Raw genomic sequence first — 19,936 nt, forward strand, 5'->3', positions numbered from 1 at the left:
AACTGTTAGCTGAGAAGTATACTCTGGGTTCTTTGAGTGCTTTGCTCTTTCGCATTCGTGAAGTAGGAATCCACATTTGCTGCTGAGGATTTGGAGGAAGTCAGGCCACCGCTTTGGCAGATGGCAATGTCTGCAGAGGCTTAATTGAAAATTGAGGTCCTAAGCCATCTTTTGGCAGCAGTATCATTTCCAGGAATAGAGAGAACATCATCTTGTTTTGGCTTATATTTAATGAACTGACTCTGCTTGATCAAATCTTTGCCAAAATACTGAATTAGGTGGAGGAAGTAGGAAACTGTTGTCTTCTAGATAGCTACTGGTGCTATAGCATAGTTTCTTTCTAACAATGATTGGGAAAGGAATAAAATCTGCTTAAAAAAAACACACAATGCCATGTATCTGAGAACTTCAGGTAGTCACAGAACAAGAGTGCTGTCAGAAATCCCAAAGATGCGAAATAAAAACATTTGAAACAGCTTTTAGATGTCTTCAAGCTGTTTTAAAAGGTCTCAAGTATTAGTCTTAAGGACTTTTCATATTGGTGTTTTGTTGATTAACCTAAGGGCAGCAGGCTACCCCCGTAACGCTGGGGCTTAAATGTTGAGGGGTCCTAAGTACCACAGAGACTTCTTTGTGATACCAGGCTGTGGCAAGTACTTTGTCATCTCTCTTAGAATTTCTTGTTAACACCACATTTTATGCTAATCCCTGTTTTTTCTGACTGTGCATTATAATGTTGATTTTTCACCTTCTTTTGAGCAGTTGCTATTTGATCTTTTGTCTTAAGCACTTGGAAAAAGATGCAGTTGTCCAGTGAAGTGGTGTGAAGCTTAAACCTTAATTAGTTATCTGAAAGCATAACATACTGGGCAGCTCTAAATTCTATTCTCTAAGAATGCGGTGTTGTTGATGTTTTTCAAGAAACAATGTGCTAAATGATCTTGTGTAAATAGTTGTTAATGACAATACAGCTAAAGCGCTCCTTGCACAAAAGGGACTTGAGGAATTCAGCCAAGTAAAATCTCATTTGCAGCGTCTGGTTGGTTACAGGGCACTAGGTGGTGAGAGGTAGGATGTTTGTTATAATAGGGTATTTTCTGAAGTTTCTGTGTTGGTAGGTGGGCAGTATTCTTGGACACAGTGTTTAGACTGCACAAAGCAGTCTCTGAGATGTCAGTTACACTTCTACACATCAGTATGCATACGATGCAGGCACATAAAGTCGTCCATACTCCTACCACTCTGATCTTACTCCTGAGTAGCCAGGAATTGCCCCTTAAGAGTCAGTAGCTCTGCAGCTGCACATGTAGAGAAGCACACAGCTCTGTGTTGTGACCATCATGATAGGGTTAAACCATTCTGCTTAGGAGAAGTGGAGAAAATAAACAAGTATCTTATTCTAAGCCAACAACAGTGTCTAAATATCCTGCAAAGTGAAGACTGATGTTTGCAGCAGGAAATACATAAACTCATCACAGTATTGTAGTATTTGGAAAAGCATATTTTAAGTTATTCGATGTTACACCTGTTGCTGTCACTGTTGAAGACGCTTGTTTTCCCCCTTTGTAGCATCAGACCTGAAATTCTAATCTGTGGTGTGAATACAGGAGCTGAGATGGTGTGGTAATTGCTAAGTAGATGTTTTTAAAAAATATTATTACTTATTTAGTAGAGGCTTTATGCAGTATAACTCCTGAGTATATCTCTTCTGAAATTTTTCCTTTTAGGGAGGGCTACTTTTAGTTTAATGTCTTACGAGCTTTCTTCATATCATTGCTCGATTGGTACATGAAAAAGCCTCTTCTCTTAGAGTTACAAACTGCAGTGATTTTGTTTGGAGGGTGTATGTGTCATTTGTTGGTTTTGAGTGGGGGGTTGTTTGGTGGGTTTGTTGTAATAGAAGTTGTAGTTTAGAGATGCACAAAGTGGGAAATGGTTGACAATGTGAGAACTATTTGAGTGCAAGATTAGGTACCCTTCTTGCAAGCTTCTGGATATTTGTGCAGTTCACATTTCTGGTCATCCCTATATGACAGTTTCTTTCCATTGTGTGTTATATATAGAAAGTACTTACTGCAGATGTCATGGAATCTACAAAAGTGTGCTTGTTCAATAGATGGACTTTTACTGCTTACTAAGATTTACCATATGCTTTTCTATGGTCTTCTTGTAAAAGGGTTTTTGTTAATTTGATTGTTTTTGAAGTCAGAAATAAGCTTGGGAGTTTACAGTGATGCTCTGGAAGCATTTTAGTGTAATTTTTTTAACTGAATTGTTGTGTACTAGCTTTTTCTATGAAACACCTGTGTTTTTTGGTTTTTTTTAAAGATGTTTAGATTTTTACAGCAAACTTATCTGACCTGAGTTGCTGAGCCTTATCTCATGAATGAGTAAACATACAACTGTTGATACTTGGGTTTCCTGAAAATGGTTTTGTTGTTTTGGTGTCTCCACATAACTTAAATAATGGATAATCTCAGTATAAATATCAATTAAGTTCTATTGCTATTTAAATGAGGATAAACATTTGAAGCAATGAAACTGTACTGTACCAAAGAGGTAGCTAAACCTCACAGGAATGGTGTACATGAAACAATCTCATGGGAAGGTACAGTTATAGCTTCGCGTGTTACAGATCCTGTGTAAACTCTATGGTTTGTTAGCTAGTTTACCATTTAATTTTTTTTGTTCATTTACCTTTGTGTGTGTGTTGGGCATCTCACATGCCTCTTTATTGTGTAACTCATGCAGAACTAAAAAGCTTCATAGAAGAATAAGTACACAAGCCAAATGTCTCTTGCGCTCCTGGGTTTTGATACCTTGTGGCTCAGGGAGAGAACAGTTGTGGAAATGTGGCTGTGACTCTTGGACATTGTTACTGTCCTTGGTAGGGATATTCATGGGCTCATTTCAAAGATGGTATTAGGTAGAGTGTCGCTCTGGTAAGATCCATGCTTGTCTTGTAGAGCTTGATTACTGGTAATGCCTAGCATCTAGGTTAGCTCAGGCAATGAGTTTGGGTGTTTGTTTAGATAAATCCTCGGTTGGTTGTACAATTTACTGTTTAGAGAGCTGACTTTCAAGTTTCAGGTAATGTTTAGTCTTGTAGTCTTCCTGCAGATTCGTGGAGGGAATATTTCAGGTGGTTTTAATGCTTTTTAACAAAGGAAACCAAATCCCGTTCTTGGTTAGGCTTGTGTTTTCCTCAGAATCTTTGAGCATTTGTAGATCTGGGAAGCTGTTATCTCTGCAGCTTGTGCGGTCTGGCCTGTGGAAAGGAATGCTTTAAGTCTTCAGTAGACAGATACTGAGGAGATATACAGTCCTCAGACTGTATGTTAACTGCTTTATTCCTTTGCCTTGTGTTTTTCTCTTCCACGCCTGTCTTGATCCTGTATTGCTGCTGAATTGATTCATGGATACAGACTGAGATACGCCTTAAAGGCAAAGGGAAAGGGGTTGGTTTAATGAGAACCACTTGAAAATCTGGTCTGAGGAGCAACTCCTATGGAATGAGTGGTGGGTTTGGATTTTTTCCATAGTTGAAATATAGTGTAAAATGTTTCCATTTGACTTGTTTTAGGTTTTATCTATCCACATGTAGATTTACAGTTTAGCTTTAACTTCACACAGTGCTGTGTAAGGTACTCTGCTGTGACACACAAGGAGCAGCTGAAGCATCCTGTCTGTGTTGGCATACGAAGCCCTGAATGAGCAGTGAAAAGGCGCAGAAACTTGGTTTTTATGAAGTTGGTCTATCCTGGTACTTGTTACTCGAAATTGAGGTTGGATTTTTTTTTTTTACCAATACTCAGTACTGTTCACTGAGGTATCAAGTTTCTGTAGCTTACAAAACTGCTGGAACCCAAGTGTGGAGCTTTTGCCAACCAAAACTATTTGAGTGTTTTTTCCAGTAGTGCTGACACACGGTAATGTTTACAAGCAAGCAGCAAGACGTTGCCACATGTGTCTTAACATGGGAGCTTACTACAATTTTAGTATGAGTCAATGAAGTTCCACTTTCATTTTCCCCATACAAGGGGAAGAAAATTTTACTTTAAAGACTTATCCAGGCTCTCCTATAGAGTTTTATAGCTGAAGGGTCTGATAAGGAAAGGCTAAATTCTGGATGCCATTTTCATTCTGTTGTAGACAGTATCCTGAAATCTGTATTGTTGTGAACGGAATCAAATCTTAGTTCAGTTTGTGCTACTGTTTGGTTTTTGTGTTGAAGTCATGTTCTGGACTAAAGTAATGTGTCAAAAACTTACTAAAGTGTTTCTCAAATAAATCCCCCTAACTAATGGATTCTAGTTATTAACTACATTCTGCTTAATGTAGATCAAGTCCATGAATACAGAAACAAGATTTTCCAAGGAAAGGGCAGACTCCTTGAATCACAGAATCAGTCAGGGTTGGGAGGGACCACAAGTATCATCTAGTTCTATCCCCCTTTGCCATGGGGAGAGACACCTCACACTAAATCAGGCTGTTGAGAGCATCATCCAGCCTGGCCTTAAACACCTCCTTGGGATGAGGCTTCCACCACCTCCCTGGGAAACCTATTCCAGGGTCTCACCACCCTCATGGTGAAGAACTTCTTCCTAACATCCAGTCTGAATCTACCCATTTCTAGCTTTGTTCCATTCCCCTTAGTCCTGTCACTACCTAACATCCTAAAAAGTCCCTCCCCAGCTTTCTCATAGGCCCCCTTAAGATACTGGAAGGTCACAGTAAGGTCACCTCAGAGCCTTCCCCTTTCCAGACTGAACAGCCCCAACTCACAGAATTGTCCAAATTTAACATGGGGAAAGCAGATGCTCACAGTGGTATGGGCTACCTCACTCCTAGCTAGTGTTCTGATAATAACCAGTAATAATTATCAGTTTCTTGATAGTATGTTAATTACAAACCCACACATTTTTAGAAGTAAATTAGACCACATTTTCACTGAACAATGCTATTTAATCCTATGCTGCTATTTTAAGTTGGTATTTGTAGCAGAAATCTAATTAGTACAGCAATTACAGTGGAATCCTTCTTAATTTACTACTCATGAGGTTGACATCAGTTGATTAACAGAAGTCATCTCCATAGATTTTTTTTTTTCCTTGATCTTTGGAATATGAATGGATAGTTTTACGCTCTGCTATAATAACAAAAAAAGACAGTTCACTGCATTCAGTGGTTCAGGGTATTGAGGAATTTTGGTAGCTTCAGAAAGGAAGAGCTACAGCCATGTGGTTTGGGTGAATCTTCAGGCAACTTTAATTGATGTGAGAATGTATTTATCTTGTGTTGATATATGTTAGTAGTCATAAGGGAAAGATGGCTTAGAATTGCTTGGAGGCAAGACTGAGAGGAGGAGGTGATCTGCTATCCTCTTCAGGACCTATCAGGGAGAGCAGTGAATGATGCAATGCTGCTTTGCCAATCTGTCTCTTCTGTCACATTTCACTCACCTTTAAACTATTGCTAACACACTATATGATATTCGTGTACTTGAAGTCAAGGGATGAGAACGTTGACGTATGCTTTGCAGTGTAACTGTTGCCTTGCCATTAATCAAAGGTCAGATCTACTGATATTAAGGAGTTGGGCTTTGTGGTCTCGGAGCAAAGAATCAGTATAACCCAGGGACTGATCCTGTGCCAGTATAATGGTTAAAGAATTATGTGATTTGCAAGGTGGGATCAAATTGCCCTCTCAGTATGACTTCAGTCAGATTTGGAGCTCTTAGAATTGGAGAATCACTTACATTAGAAAAGACCTTTAAGATAAAGTCCTACCATTTACCTAGGACTGCCAAGTCACCACTAAATCATGTCCCTAAGTGCCACATCTACATGTCTTGGAAGTACCTCCAGGGATGATGACTCAGAACCCTTCTCTGGACAGCCTGTTCTAAGGCTTAACAGCCCTTTCAGTGAAGAATGTTTTCCAGATACCCAACCTAAGCCTCCCCTTACTCAGCTTAAGGCTATTTCTTCTTGTCCTGTTGCTCATTACTTGGCAGATGAGTCTGACCTGCATCCCACAGTAACCTCCTTCCAGGTAGTTGTAGACAGTGACAAGATCTTCACTGAGCCTCCTTTTCCAGACTAAAACACTGTAGTTCCTTCAGCTGCTCCTTATGAGACTTGCACTCTAGGCCCCTCACCAGCTTCATTGTTCTTCTCTGGACACGCTTCAGCACCACAGTGACCTTGTGGTGAGGGGCCCAAAAACACAGTATTTGAGGTGCAGCCTCACCTCCTTGCTGCTGAATGTAGGGGTCTGCTGGCTGTCAGTCCACACCCCCAGGTTCTTTCCTGCTGGACAGTCTTCCAGCCACTCTTCTCCAAGTCTGTAACATTGCCTAGGGTGGTTGTGACCCAAGTGCAAGCCTTGTGATCTTGGCCTTATACCATTGGCCTCGATACGTCAATCCAGCTTTTTCAGGTTTTTCTATAGGGTGTTCCCACCTTCAAGCAGATTAACACTCCCTCCAGACTTAGTGTCATCTGCAAACTTTACTGAGGGTGCACTCGATTCCCTCTTCCAGGTCATTGGTAAAGATATTAAAGAGCTGGCCCCAATACAGAGCCCTGGGGATACTCACTTGTGACTGTCCACCAACTGGATTTAAACTGCATTCGCCACAGCTCTTTGAGTCTGACCATCTAGCCATTTTTTTTTACCCAGCAAAGAGTACTAAGACATGGGCAGTCAGTTCTCTAAGAGAATGTTGTAGGAAACTGAGAGACTTCAGTAAAGTTCAGGTAGGCAACATGCACAGCCTGTGGTGACAAACTTGTCAGAATGTCTTTGCTGTTATGCATTTTTTAGCATCTGATCAGATGATGTAGTTGAGCTAGTAGAAGGATGTGTGTGGTATGTTTCTGTAGTAAGCTGAGAGTCTGTTGTTCAGGAAGAATGGAGCTTTTTGTGCTAGAAGCCACTAGACCTACTTGCTGCCTTAAACATAAATACAAAGGAAGTCTGGAGTACCTCTGAACAGTCACTGCTATATTCTGGTTTTGTGTTCTATACCTTTGCTTCTAGCATCACTGGTGCTTGCTTCTTCCTGAGCAAATAATTTCTATTATAGTGGCAGATAACTACTCCCCAGAGTCCCACAGACTTATTTCTGGTACTTGAACTGGCTGTAGTGAGGGGAAAGGAATAATATGAGTGTGGGCTGGCATAAAACAGTATTACCATAATTTTGGTATATGTAATTCTCTGACATTACTCTATGTTACCTTCCTTATAACCTGGGTGTAGGAACAATACTGTCCTTGGCTATTTAGCAGCCAAAAATCCATAGCATATAGCCAGGTACCAGGTTGCTCTTGCTTCAGTTCATTACCTCTGGATGACACAATTAGTTGCTGAATACATTTTTCACAGTTCCTAATGTTTTGTTGTTTTATCTTAATTATAAAGTAGTGTGTTTGTTTAAGATGAGCTGCAGTTTTGTTTGGTGGTTCTTGTATGTTTACACTATTTTCTAAGAGTTCTACATCACAAGTTGTTACAAGGTAAATGTCTGTAGAAAAGACAGATCTGTGACTTGGCTGACTTAATATGTCCTTGGTTCTGTCTCCACTGTGATCCTTGGAAATATTTTTTGTCAGGCAAGGGATGAGTGTGAGAGGATGCTTTCTAGTCATATTGATGTAAATCAGCAGTTCCACGGAGATCAGTGGATGGGCAGTGGTTTAATGTGGTTCCCAGTAATGAGAGAATCAACTGTATTGTGTTTTTGTGTTTCAGAGGTTATTGTGATGTGCACAGACTTGCACTTGCTTCCAGGTCCTTGTAGAAGTAACAATATTTAAAGAAAACCTGTTGTGTGGCTTCCTCCACCACCCCATCTTCCTTCAACTAAGAGAACACTCATTAGGGTAGACCTTCAGAATTTGAAGACTTTGTGCTCTGCTCTACACACTGGCCTTGGGACTTGGTTGTTTGAGTTATTTCCATAACAAACACCCCTTAAGTGGTTATTTCTTCTAAGAGGTCTGGAATAATTTGGAGAAACATGCAGTCAAATTACTAAACAGGAGACTGCTTCTTTCATTCTTAAGAAAATGCACTCGTTGCTACTGCAGTGACATTTTTGTAAATTGACTTTCTAAAATTATGATATCTATTCTGTCCCTCTTGGCCTGTTCAGCTGTTAATGACAGGGTTATGTCACTTACTCTTTCAGTGCCTTGTGTTGTGGTTATTTTACCTTGAATTTAATTTCTGAAGTGTGCTGCAGAGTATTTCGTCAGGCATCTTTGTTCTCCGTCAGTTTTCTTTGAGGAACTGTAAGTAATTTAAAATCCAACGGTCATGTTGCCAAAACCTTACCGAGTATTAGCAAAACGTGAAGGAAGGTAAATACTGTTTGCTCTCAGCAGCTGAGTTTCTGCTTGCAGGCAAGGGTACCTACTTATGTAGTCACCTTGAACCACAATTACTGTAGCCTTTCTTTTGTCTTCTAATTCGTGTAATTCAGCTTTTTCTAATGGAATACCAAGTACTCAAGTTCTAAACTTGTTTTCGAGAATTATAGCTCTGTCCTTGCTTGATGATATGAGAGGTCCTGTTGCTTCCCTTAAAACAACCAGAGTTCACATTCCTTCCAGCTGTAGTGAGAGCTGCTCTGCTCTGTTCCTGTTTTCCCTGAAACCTTTGTTGCTGTTTTGCTTTAGGTTTATCCTTTCACTCTTGGAGATATGCCTGGTAATACTAATATAATAGTGGATACAAGGGACCAACTTGGTATTCAATTTGGTACATGGTGCCTTGCTACATTTTGGGTGGTTAGAAGAAGGGTTGCTGTTTAGATTCGCTTTTCCTGTAGAGTGATAATTAGAGAAAGACTTCCAAAGGAGGGAGGTGGTCGTTGAGCTTTTGTTTGTTTAAGCAGCTACCAGTAGTCTTATGAGCGTTGGCATTTCAACTCTCCAAATACTCTTCCTGGATGGGAATAAAGTGGGAAGAATAAGGTGCGTTTTCATGTTACTGGCTGTGCTTTGCAGATAGTAATGAGACTGTTCTTCTAAGACATCTTCTGTCTGTGGGCTGAGTGCTCCTGCTGCATCCCTTTGACTCAGGGATTGCTTGACCATGTGATGAGCCAGTGTAGGATGCTAACCTGGTAGAAAATTAACTGGGGAGGGAGAGGAGCAAGCAGATTTTTAGGTTTTGGATAAACTCTGAATTACCATTTAAGCACAAATTTGGGTGAATGTTAGTACAAAGCAGAAAGAATGAGGCTTGAGGAACAGCACTGTTCTTTCAGAAATACTGTGTCAGATTAGCCTCATAGCACAACCAAGGAAGTTCTTTTGGATGTAAGCCTAATAGGTTGAAAATAGGTAACATAAAGTGGAAGGGAGTTTCAGTGAGAATAAACTACCTTCAGTAAGTATGTGTTGTGGAATGTAGCATGTACAAAAGATCGAGGAGAAGCAACCTGAGAGAAGGAAGTAACTGCGATGGCTCCTGTGTTTTGACTGCTGGGGTTCAGGTTTAAGACAGCTGCAGATATCCCAGTGTAGCTGCAAGTAGAAACTGATGACCTGGAACAAATAATATGTAAACAGTACTTAGCAGAAAGATTTACCTGAAAAGAGGAACAAGGTGCATGCAGAATCAGAGGAGAATATCCGTTAAATGTATAGCAAGAGGGAAACTTCTTGATTGTGTTTGATAAAGAGATTATTATGTACTATAGCGTTTCATGAGTCTTTTCTCTTGGTGTTCATTTTGAAAAGATTTTTTTTTAATTTAGTGATGCAGCTAAACCAGTTCAACAGCTAGCTGCTACCAAAGGATACCATCTCTCTCTTTCCCCAGTGCCTCTCCTGTCACCTGCCCCAGCACTTCAGGGAGCTAACTTGTCAGCAGACTAATTATTTATAATTGTTTTCAGGGAAAAGAAAAGGAGAAGTGGGTTGCTGTGGTTTTGGTTCCCTAAGCTATTGTCATAGGTTCAGTCTGGCATAAAGCAGTGGCAATGTGGAGAATGACAGCAAGGGACACAAGACTGCATGTTGTGGTGCTGGTTAACTGCTAAGTGAGTTTCTTTCTCACGTGACAAATGACAGCCTTTGAGCATGACTAATCCATCTAAAATTCATGCTAAGAATTTAAAGAGACAGTCTGAAATTTTCCATGTCTTTGAGATCTTCTGAGGGGCAAATGATGTTCCAGAGAAGGGTAAAAGACACTGCAATCATGCTTCTCAAAGCATAACATAAGCCCACAGAAAAAAACCCTCTAACAAAAAAATCCCAAGCCAAAACCCCCGTTACAGTCTGTTGAAAAGACAGGAGCTACAGGCTTCCAGACAAGCTGTGTTAACAATTCCTGGAGGAATATGAATAATGTAAATTGTTTGGCCCCAGTAATGACCTGGAAGATGCTGATCTCTTTGTGAACAGCCCACAGGAGTTTTTAAGAAACAAACTCTGGTTAGTGGACTTTACAGGAACTGTTATGTAGTGGAAATCTGGTTGGAAAAGTACTTGGATGAACAAACTGAAAAAGTTGTATTTCTGAAGAGATAACTTTAAATTCCTTTCAGAGTTTTCAGGAGACTTGAGACTACAGCCTCTGCATGTTAAATCACAGTAATATGCAGGCAGCCTCTACATATTAAATCACAATAATATGAAGACAGCTGGCATATTTTATTAGGATTTGGAATTCAGAGTCATTCTGACAAACTGAGGAAACCACTGCATTTTTAACTGGAAAGCCCTTAATTCAAATGCATGAGGTGTTGTATTTGGGTAGGAGTAATCAGCTGTGCAGTGACAGGGAATGAAGGATAGAAACTGTAAGGTGTAGTAGGTTAGTTTAACTGCAGATACTAAATATGCTTTAATGTTCAGAATGAGTGCTTCCAGAGTCACCAATCACACCTGCTTGTATATTTGTTACTAGGAGAGACAGATGTGCTGAGCCATCAGATGAGATTTTTGGAGTTGAGGGCAAAGTCACCGTTGCTTATTCCTGTCCAGATAAGTGAGCATAGATTGCACTGTCTGCATATTTTCTTTTATTTAGTGGAGTATCTTTTGTGATTAAGTGAAAGAGCTATAAACAGCAGATTAGTTTACCTTTTCCAGTAGTGAAGCTCCAGATGCTTTCATAATATATAGGTCTACCAACATGCTCTGCTCAAATACTGAGTTGTTCTGTAATTGGGATGGAAGATAGAAAGAAATTATTTTGTACTATAGAAGAAATTCTCTGCCACCCCTCCTAAGTGATGTGTCTGCTCTTAACTACTGGAGGATCAAAATCAGTCCAGTGAATTACTTGCGACTGTGCTATTTGTCTTGTTCTCATTATTAATTTCTTCTTGTAAGGAAACGTTTTGACAGAGCAGATGTGAAACAGATCTCTGCAGCTTGTTTGAAGATAAAGACAGGATAAAATCCTGTGAGTATTTGCAGCAGAGTTATCCTTTGGAACAGGTTTTATGTTCCTAAAATTCAGGCAGATGTTGATAATTGCCTCTTGTACTGAAGGAAGAGTAAATTTAAGTCATGAAGACAAAAATGTAATAAGATCATATGAATAAACACTGATGTGGTTTTGCTTCACATTAAAGCCAGTCATCCTGATACCCTTTCACTCCAGTTCCTGTTCTGAGTATTTCAGCGATCTGGTTTATGGGATCTCACTGATTGCTGCATTTCCACAACTGATGCACCATTGGTTTACTGAGCATCCTGGAAGGAATAGTATAGAAACCTCAGAAACCGGCTTTGGCGTAAAGAAAAAAACACTGCATTGCATTGTCAGTAACCCATTTAGTACAGGCATGCATCTCACTGTGTATGTTTTTGTTGGTAGCTGTAGGAACTCTGCTGATACTGCTTGACTGTTCCACAGGAAGAACAGAATGTGTTTGAGTAGTAGTATGAGAAAATGACTAGAAGTCATGTTAGAAATCTGCTACTAGGATTGTAGTAACGGATCTAAATGCAGTTTAAGTTTGAAGAACAATTGCAGATTCTCACTCTTATGGTTTATAGTTTAATAATAACTTTAATTGATAGATTAGGAGGGGGAAGAGGAGAATAATGGAAAGCATTGCATTAAACAAGAATATCTTTAGGAATCATTCTCTGTCTGGGTAAAAATAGTTGCTTCTCTTTTCAGCAGCTCTTCCTTTCTGGTTTTCTGACATCACTGGCAGTAAATGACCATAGCAAGTAGTGAATATCTGTATGCAGTTGCTTGCTATGATCTGTATGCCTAATTCGTTTTAAGTGTCTCTCCTGAAACATGTAAAGATGGATTTAGCTAGCTCTGTGTGCCAAGAACATGCAACTTGACTTGCTAAGTTTAGTAGCCAATGTGTTGTGTTCTTGTGTGCGAGAGAGAGCTCCACCTACTGGAAAAAAACTTCTGGTTCCTGGAGCGCGTTTTGAGGGTCTGATACCGGTTTTGTGGGTCTCTTGGAATGAGAACATTTGCAGAGAAATAGACTTTTTTGCCTTTTAAGTCAGAGCTCTGAAAGTATTTTCTCTGGTTTTCATCTTGACGTCTTGTGTTTGTAGGAACATCATCTCCAGCGAGCTATCTCAGCACAACAGGTATATGGAGAGAAGAGGGATAACATGGTTATACCGGTCCCAGAAGCAGAAAGTAATATTGCATACTATGAATCCATATATCCTGGAGAATTTAAAATGCCAAAGCAGCTGATTCACATACAACGTAAGTAAAGGACCTCATTCATTGAAGTCTACACTGAGAGCTTCGTTTTGCTAATAATGGAAGAGATTAATGTCTGTTGAGTCCTCATCAGGATTAACTCATGAGAATTGTTTTTTTCCACATGTAAAGGAATACTTCTAACTGTAGAAGTATATTTGGGATTTGATCAAGAGGTAGATAGATGCCCTTTTTGACTGTCAGTCTCTGTGTTTCTGCTTTAAATTTAGCAATCTCAGAGGCCTGTTGCTGTCCTCTGTTAATGCAGTTGTTAACAGCTTGCAGGGAATCATAGATTCATTAGCAAGGACACACACAAATCTATTTGAAGTTGAGAAACAGACTACCTGTCCCCTGAAGCTTAACTAGGATTAAATGACAGTAGAATTGATTTGGAAGCCAAGAAGAAATGGCAGTAGTACAAGCATTTGCCTGTGCCTAGATGAAAATATTCCACATCCAAAAGATGCAAAATACTGTGTTTCAAGAGAGTGGATGACTTGCAGTTGTGTTGAGTTTGTTTTTGTTGGAAAAAAGCAGCAATTCTATATGGATATGACCCTTGATGTGAGCACCACATCACTTAATATTTTAATGATATTTTAAAAGGTTATAATTTGTCACATAATTCTATTGCATGGTATAGTTGAAATTTAAAAGCAACATCTGTGCTACATAAATGGATGATCTCTTGCCTAATTAATTTTGGTTAAATGTTAAACTTCTATATCAGTTTGAGCTTCACTAATGATTTAAAGTATTAGTCATAGAATAGTTGGGGTTGGAAGGGCCTTCTAAAGGTCGTCTAGTTCAGCCCCTCTGCAATGAGCAGGAACATCTTCAACTAGATGAGGTAGATGAGAGCAAGGCGCTCTGCTTCTAAGCAAATGAAGAAATAAGTACCAGCAGTCTTCCATGCTAATATTAGGGTTACCTATTTTTTTTCTCCTCTTCTAGTGGTCCAGCAGCTGAAATGGTGATTTTCAGCTGCACTATATTCTACCTATTAAAAGCAAGAAATGCTTTTTGCAGCGTATTTTCACATGTGCACTGCAGAAGTGCATTGTGTCTCTTACAGGCTAAACCAACTTGAATGAAGTATGAGAACTAGAGAGATCTTGTTTTGAAGGCAGAATGCTGCATTTCCACAGGATATTGTGAAAAATAGAACAGCTGATGGTTGTTCTGCAAAACATTACTTGCTGAAGATGCCCTGCTATGCTGACAGGGTTGCGCCAGTTTAGTCTGACTCATGTACATTACAGAAGTCCTTGCTGAGGATGCGTGTGAGGTCACTGGAATACAGTGGGCATGCACTTGTCAAAATAGCTCTAAAGTGCATTTGAGATGAAGTCTGTAACTATTGCCAATAAACTGCAGAATCCTAGACACCATTGAAAATTCTGACCAGTCTAAAAATGTCCAGCTGAAAACAGGGTTGAAGTCACTAGCTTGACCACTGGTAAGCTTCCATTATTTAACAAAAGTATAGCCAAATAGATAGCAATTTCAGCTCCTGATTTTTAATGGTGTCATTTAATGACTTTTTTCCCAAGGTAAAGCCAGATAGCACTTTGCAGTAGTATTACTTCAGCATTGGAACAAAACATTTCTGTAATAAAACTAATTTTAACTTTCCTTATTGTTAGCTTTTAGTTTGGACGCTGAGCAGCCGGATTATGACTTGGATTCGGAAGATGAGATCTTTGTGAATAAGTTGAAGAAAAGAATGGACATCTCTCCTTTGCAATTTGAGGAGATGATAGACAGACTAGAAAAGGGCAGCGGGCAGCAGGTACAACGGTGCTTTGAATAAAGAATTTGAAATAAGCACTCTATATATTGCTGTGTGAAAGTGACATGCTGGGTTTTACATTTAGCCAGTCAGCCTGCAAGAGGCCAAGCTGTTGCTGAAAGAAGATGATGAATTGATCAGAGAAGTATATGAGTACTGGATTAAAAAGAGGAAAAACTGTCGAGGTCCCTCTCTTATCCCAGCAGTGAAACAGGAGAAGCGAGATGGTTCCAGCACTAATGACCCTTATGTTGCTTTTAGAAGACGAACAGAAAAGATGCAGACACGAAAAGTAAGTAGATCGATGCCTCCGTCTTCTGCTATATTTCTGTTCCTTCTGCCCCTCTTCAAAAGGCAGCTTACATAAAGAACAATTCTTCTAAGTAGTATGAACTCTGTCCACAGAATCGGAAAAATGATGAAGCGTCGTATGAGAAGATGCTTAAGCTGCGTCGAGATCTGAGTCGTGCAGTAACCATCCTGGAGATGATAAAGAGGAGGGAAAAAAGCAAGAGAGAGTTGCTGCATTTAACACTGGAAATCATGGAAAAGAGGTAATGCTTACTTAGAATGTGCCACAGAATGCTTTGAGAACTACTTTGTGTTCAGGTTCCCACAAATACATAGAATGGTGAGAGGTTTTAGGCTTTCTTTCCCATTTGCAGGCTAACATATATTTATATATGGCTCTGGAGAGCAAAAGAAAATGTTAGGGACTTGCTTATTACAGGAAAGTGACCCGTCACGCTAGTTCACATTGTTTTGTTAACATGTGTACCTGTACTCAGATGTATGTGTACATCCTCAGTGTTATACAGGAAGAGACATCATAGGTTCAGATCAATTAATTTTGAAGATTGTGTTAAATATGTAGTTTATAAGGAAATCCCAATTAATTTTCTGGCTGTTACCATTCTTAATTTTCTTCATTATCCCTATTGCTGGTTTACAAAGCTTCATCTAATGCCCTCTTGAAGAAAACATGAAATTCTTATTTATAGTATAAAATGTTGTTCTGCGAGTCATCTCCAGCTAGTGCTTCTTCTGACATCCTGTCTGTCAGTTGTGCTGAAGACCAAATGCTCTGTTCTTGTCAACTGTCATTTTACCAATCAACTGAGAATCACATTTCCAACGTGGAGTTGTTCTTGAGGTTGATATTTAGAGTTGGAATTGATTCCTCTATCTTAAACACCTATGTTTGAAAACAAGTGTATTGAGTAAGTGTTTTAAAGCTTTAGGTGTTTTTGGTTTTTTTTGGTCTGGCTTCTTAGGGAGACAATTTGAGTATCTGTCAAAGGCTCTTCTTTAAATCATTGGCCATTTTCAGTAGAAATACAGGAGAGAAATCTATTCAAGTAGCCTTCTTAAGAAAATAAGGTGTTGAACAGAGGAAAGACTAATGCTTACCCCAGCAGAAAACTCCACTTCAACTCTGCACATTCTACAGGATTTAAAATGTAAAATGCTTCATGGATCTGCTTGTTTAACAACTTCGTAACACAAAAGGGGGAAAATTGATGAACAGGGCACTCTGCCTCACTGTTTAAAATCTTTTGAGTGATAAATACATATTTTTAAATGGTACTTGTCTCCAGGTAAGGGGGAAGGGAAACCCTCCCATGTTGTTTCCTTGTAGTTTCAGCTTCTTGCTTCTATTATCTTGTGGAGATGTCTTATAGGCTTTGTCAGAGTAGCTGTCCTTTCACATGAGCATTAGTTATCACAATGACAATTCCAACTAAAGAAAAGTTCCTTCCCTGAAACAATACTTTCTGTACTTCTTGCTGTCATCCTGGACATCCCTTTACCCTAAGTTTCAAATAGTAGTCTGTGTTTCTCTGCTGCACAGTTTTTATTCACCAGACATACATTGTAAATGTTTAAACAAATAGGAAAATAAAAAATTCTGATTTCAGGTACAATTTGGGTGACTACAGTGGAGAGATAATGTCTGAGGTCATGGCACAGCGGCAGCCGATGAAACCTACCTATGCTATTCCCATCATTCCTGTGACTAACAGCAGTCCTTTTAAGCACCAAGAAGCTATGGAACTTAAGGAATTTAAAGTTAAAGTGAGTAATATCAGTAGCAAGATTACTATTCCATGCTGCCACACATGCAAAATGCAGCATTCTAGGGTGGAAGGAAGGGGGAAGCTTTTTGAAACTGAAAATTTGCACTGGCAAGGCTGCATTTGGGAACAAATGCTTTATTCTGTTGGAGTTGGGTTGCTGTCTGTCCTCAGGATAGGAATAAAGGAAGTACAGAGGAACTACAGACAAAAGGACAGATGCATATACATTATTCTGGAAAATACAAACATTTTTTCTGTAATACTGAAGTTAGGATATTCTGAACAAAACTGTATTTATTACCTAGATACTGGACAAAGATAGTACTAATGAGGTAGGACCTATAACTTGTTTTAAATACAGGTAGTTATTTTCATCTGGAGTGCTGTTCTTTGGGTTTTTTAAGTGTGAATCACTGATTCTCAGCATGTATTAAAGGGAGTAATAGAAGTTAGGCTTCTCAAATACTTAGAATTTCAGAAAATTCTTTTAAAATTAAACACATTTCCCCAACCCCTGTGAAGTCAAGGTTTAAGTGCATCTCCCAGGTATTTAAGAAGCCTGACTTCTGTTTTCTCTTTAATACATTATTTGGTACTTAGAAATTTATCATGAGAAATTACTAAGTGTTAGAAAATACAAACGATTCCTCTTGGAGATCACTGCATGTAATTCTATTGCACTTCTCTGAAGTAGTGTTGCTAATCTTAACCACAGTATTCTGTCTGTCACAGATGGAGCAAACTAGTGCTTGGCTCCACCTTGTCCTGTTAGATGTTTCAGTTACTGGAAAAGAAATAGAGGTGTTCATTGACTGCATGGTACTGCTGTCAGGATGGTGGAGAGACTAGTTCACTTTTTATCTTGCTTAACACTCCTGGTTTAATTTGCTGATGTGTATTTTTGTACTGCTTTTTTTTCTCATAGCAGGATAAACCTGATGTTATTAGACCCAAAAGAAAGTATGAGAAGAAGCCAAAAGTCTTACCTTCGTCTGCTGCTGCAACTCCTCAACAGACAAGTCCTGCTGCACTGCCGGTCTTTAATGCTAAAGATTTGAATCAGTATGATTTTCCTAGCTCGGATGATGAACCTTTCTCCCAGGTAGGAACTCTAGTGTTCTGTGCTGCTTTTTGGGAAAGGGTAGGAGTACAGATCAAGAATTTACTGATCTATCCTCCTGCACCCTGATTTCACTTTTAAAGGTTTTGTCTGGTTCTTCGGAGGCTGAGGAAGAAAATGATCCTGATGGTCCCTTCGCCTTCCGTAGGAAAGCAGGCTGTCAGTACTATGCTGTAAGTAGAATTTTCTTATCTATCCTAAACCAGAACATTGTTGTGAGGACATACCTCGTGTTTAATTGTTAAAAATTATTTTAAGCCTCATTTAGACCAACCTGGCAACTGGCCATGGAGTAGCCCTAAGGAGGGAAGAGTAGGAGATGTGCGTTACAGATACTGCTTAACCACGCTCACTGTACCCCAGCGGTGTATTGGGTTTGCACGCAGACGGGTCGGCCGTGGTGGAAGGTAAGTGCTATGTAATTGTCACTGGTTTGGAACGTTTAGTAAGATAATTGTACCAAAAAAAAACTAGGGGTAGGGTGAACTAACAAAACCCCAGCAAAACAAACAAAAACCACACACAAACCCCAGCAAAACCCCAGAAAATAATCACTAATACATCTCTTTAAAAATCTCAGCTCCTGAACAAACCCCAAACTCAACAAACTCAGAGCTGGAGATACCAAGGAAATTGACTTCTTATACCTATATGCAATACAATTTTTTTTAGCTGATTGATGTCCCCATTTTTATTTTGCGGTAGTGGAAGCCACTTTCATACTGGTTTCTTAAATGTTCCTAGAGCTTGGTTTGTTTTTATTGCTGGTACTCTCAAACTCTGAGTTGAAAATACCTGTGTATTTTCAGCTGTGATTGATGGCTTACATTTAAATGATTTCTGTAGTTGTGATTTTTGCTAGTTTCAAACACTACTTGAAGACATTTAACAGAATGTTCCAAACCCATTTTCCTGGGTTTGGAACATACTTGGTGACTTACACTTGTAGAAGAGAGTTTTGGGAACAATACTTTGAAGTGACAATAGCCATTAAATCTCAAAATACCAATTAATTGGTCTAGAAGCAAATGTCCAAAGTATCTGTATCAAATCATAATTTTTTTTTCAGTGTTTGTGATATTTCTTAAATATTGTATAATGTCTTTAAGAAAATGATACATGGGTATTAAACTTTAATTCAGAAAGATGCAATGATGTGATTCTGATTTCAGATTAATGATTAGTATCAAGTCAGACTGGCATATCAGCAAAATCTGAATGGGAGCTGAAGGCTCTTAGCGGGATTTTGCTAGGGCGTTTCGAAGTTAATGTGTGACGTCCCTGCTGCATGGGGATGATAGTAGGTATATTCAGTATGTATGAGTGAGTAAAGGCTTTTGAGTGAAAGTTACTATAGGAGGGCATTTGAATTGCTTTTTAGGTACTTAAGCAATTTTATTCTCTAGGTTTGTTGGTTTTGGTTTTTTTTTTTCTAGTGGAAATGTTCTCTTTCTGCCTGTTTGGTTGGGATTTTTTGTAAAAGAGAATAAATAACAAAGTTATATGTTGTTGCAGTGTCTTAATACAGACATGACTATGTTCATGAGCTTTTAAAACATGAAAAGCTAAAATATACATATGAAGAGAAACTTATTGTGCTACTTACTCCAAAGTATAGTCCTACATGTTTAGGGAGGAGAGGTTGCTTGTTGCAGAACAGTTCTGTGTGGTTTCTTTTCTCTTTTTGTCATCCCCACACACATGGCAAACTGGTGACTTGGTATTTACTTGCCTCTGTGTAACTCTGCCTTGTTTTCCTGTTTCCAGGGTGCTACTAGACAGAGCGCATTCGGACTACGATAACACATTTCATCAGCTGGATTGGGAAATGTTTTCCTCATCACAACACTCTTCAATCAGTCAATTTGCCAATACCTCAGAAACAAATACCTCGGACAAATCTTTCTCAAAAGACCTCAGTCAGATACTAGTCAATATCAAATCATGTCGGTGGCGGCACTTTAGGCCTCGGACACCATCGCTACATGACAGTGACAATGACGAACTCTCCTGTAGGAAATTATACAGGGGTGTAAATCGAACAGGCACAGCACAACCCGGGACCCAGACATGCAGTACCTCTATACAAAGTAAAAGTAGCAGTGGTTCAGCACATTTTGGTATGTTTATTTTGACAAACTTGCTTCTAGAAGTTTTAAACTTGGCTCAGAAAATCCAGAGTATCGTTAGGTCGCCAATGATCTGCTTTGATGGTAACAGCCCATTTTC

The 19,936-nt window shown here is 39.2% G+C and overlaps 1 protein-coding gene across 10 annotated transcripts in view; it reads left to right on the forward strand.

Moving 5' to 3' along the window:
* Positions 1–19,936, forward strand: part of EPC1 (enhancer of polycomb homolog 1) — a 62,239-nt gene that overhangs the window by 27,287 nt on the left and 15,016 nt on the right. For 9 of the 10 annotated variants that reach the window (XM_064162621.1, XM_064162623.1, XM_064162622.1 and 6 more), the window contains 9 exons: positions 12,558–12,717; positions 14,364–14,509; positions 14,595–14,801; positions 14,915–15,063; positions 16,429–16,585; positions 17,513–17,689; positions 17,791–17,880; positions 17,966–18,114; positions 19,475–19,827. In XM_064162621.1, coding sequence (XP_064018691.1) covers positions 12,618–12,717; positions 14,364–14,509; positions 14,595–14,801; positions 14,915–15,063; positions 16,429–16,585; positions 17,513–17,689; positions 17,791–17,880; positions 17,966–18,114; positions 19,475–19,827 — 1,528 coding nt within the window. In that variant the 5' untranslated portion in view covers positions 12,558–12,617. The remainder of the gene's footprint in view (positions 1–12,557; positions 12,718–14,363; positions 14,510–14,594; positions 14,802–14,914; positions 15,064–16,428; positions 16,586–17,512; positions 17,690–17,790; positions 17,881–17,965; positions 18,115–19,474; positions 19,828–19,936) is intronic. The other variant, XM_064162616.1, reaches the window with a different exon arrangement.

The sequence above is a fragment of the Pogoniulus pusillus genome, chromosome 23, assembly GCF_015220805.1.
Source record: "Pogoniulus pusillus isolate bPogPus1 chromosome 23, bPogPus1.pri, whole genome shotgun sequence".
NCBI classification, from domain to species: Eukaryota; Metazoa; Chordata; class Aves; order Piciformes; family Lybiidae; genus Pogoniulus; species Pogoniulus pusillus.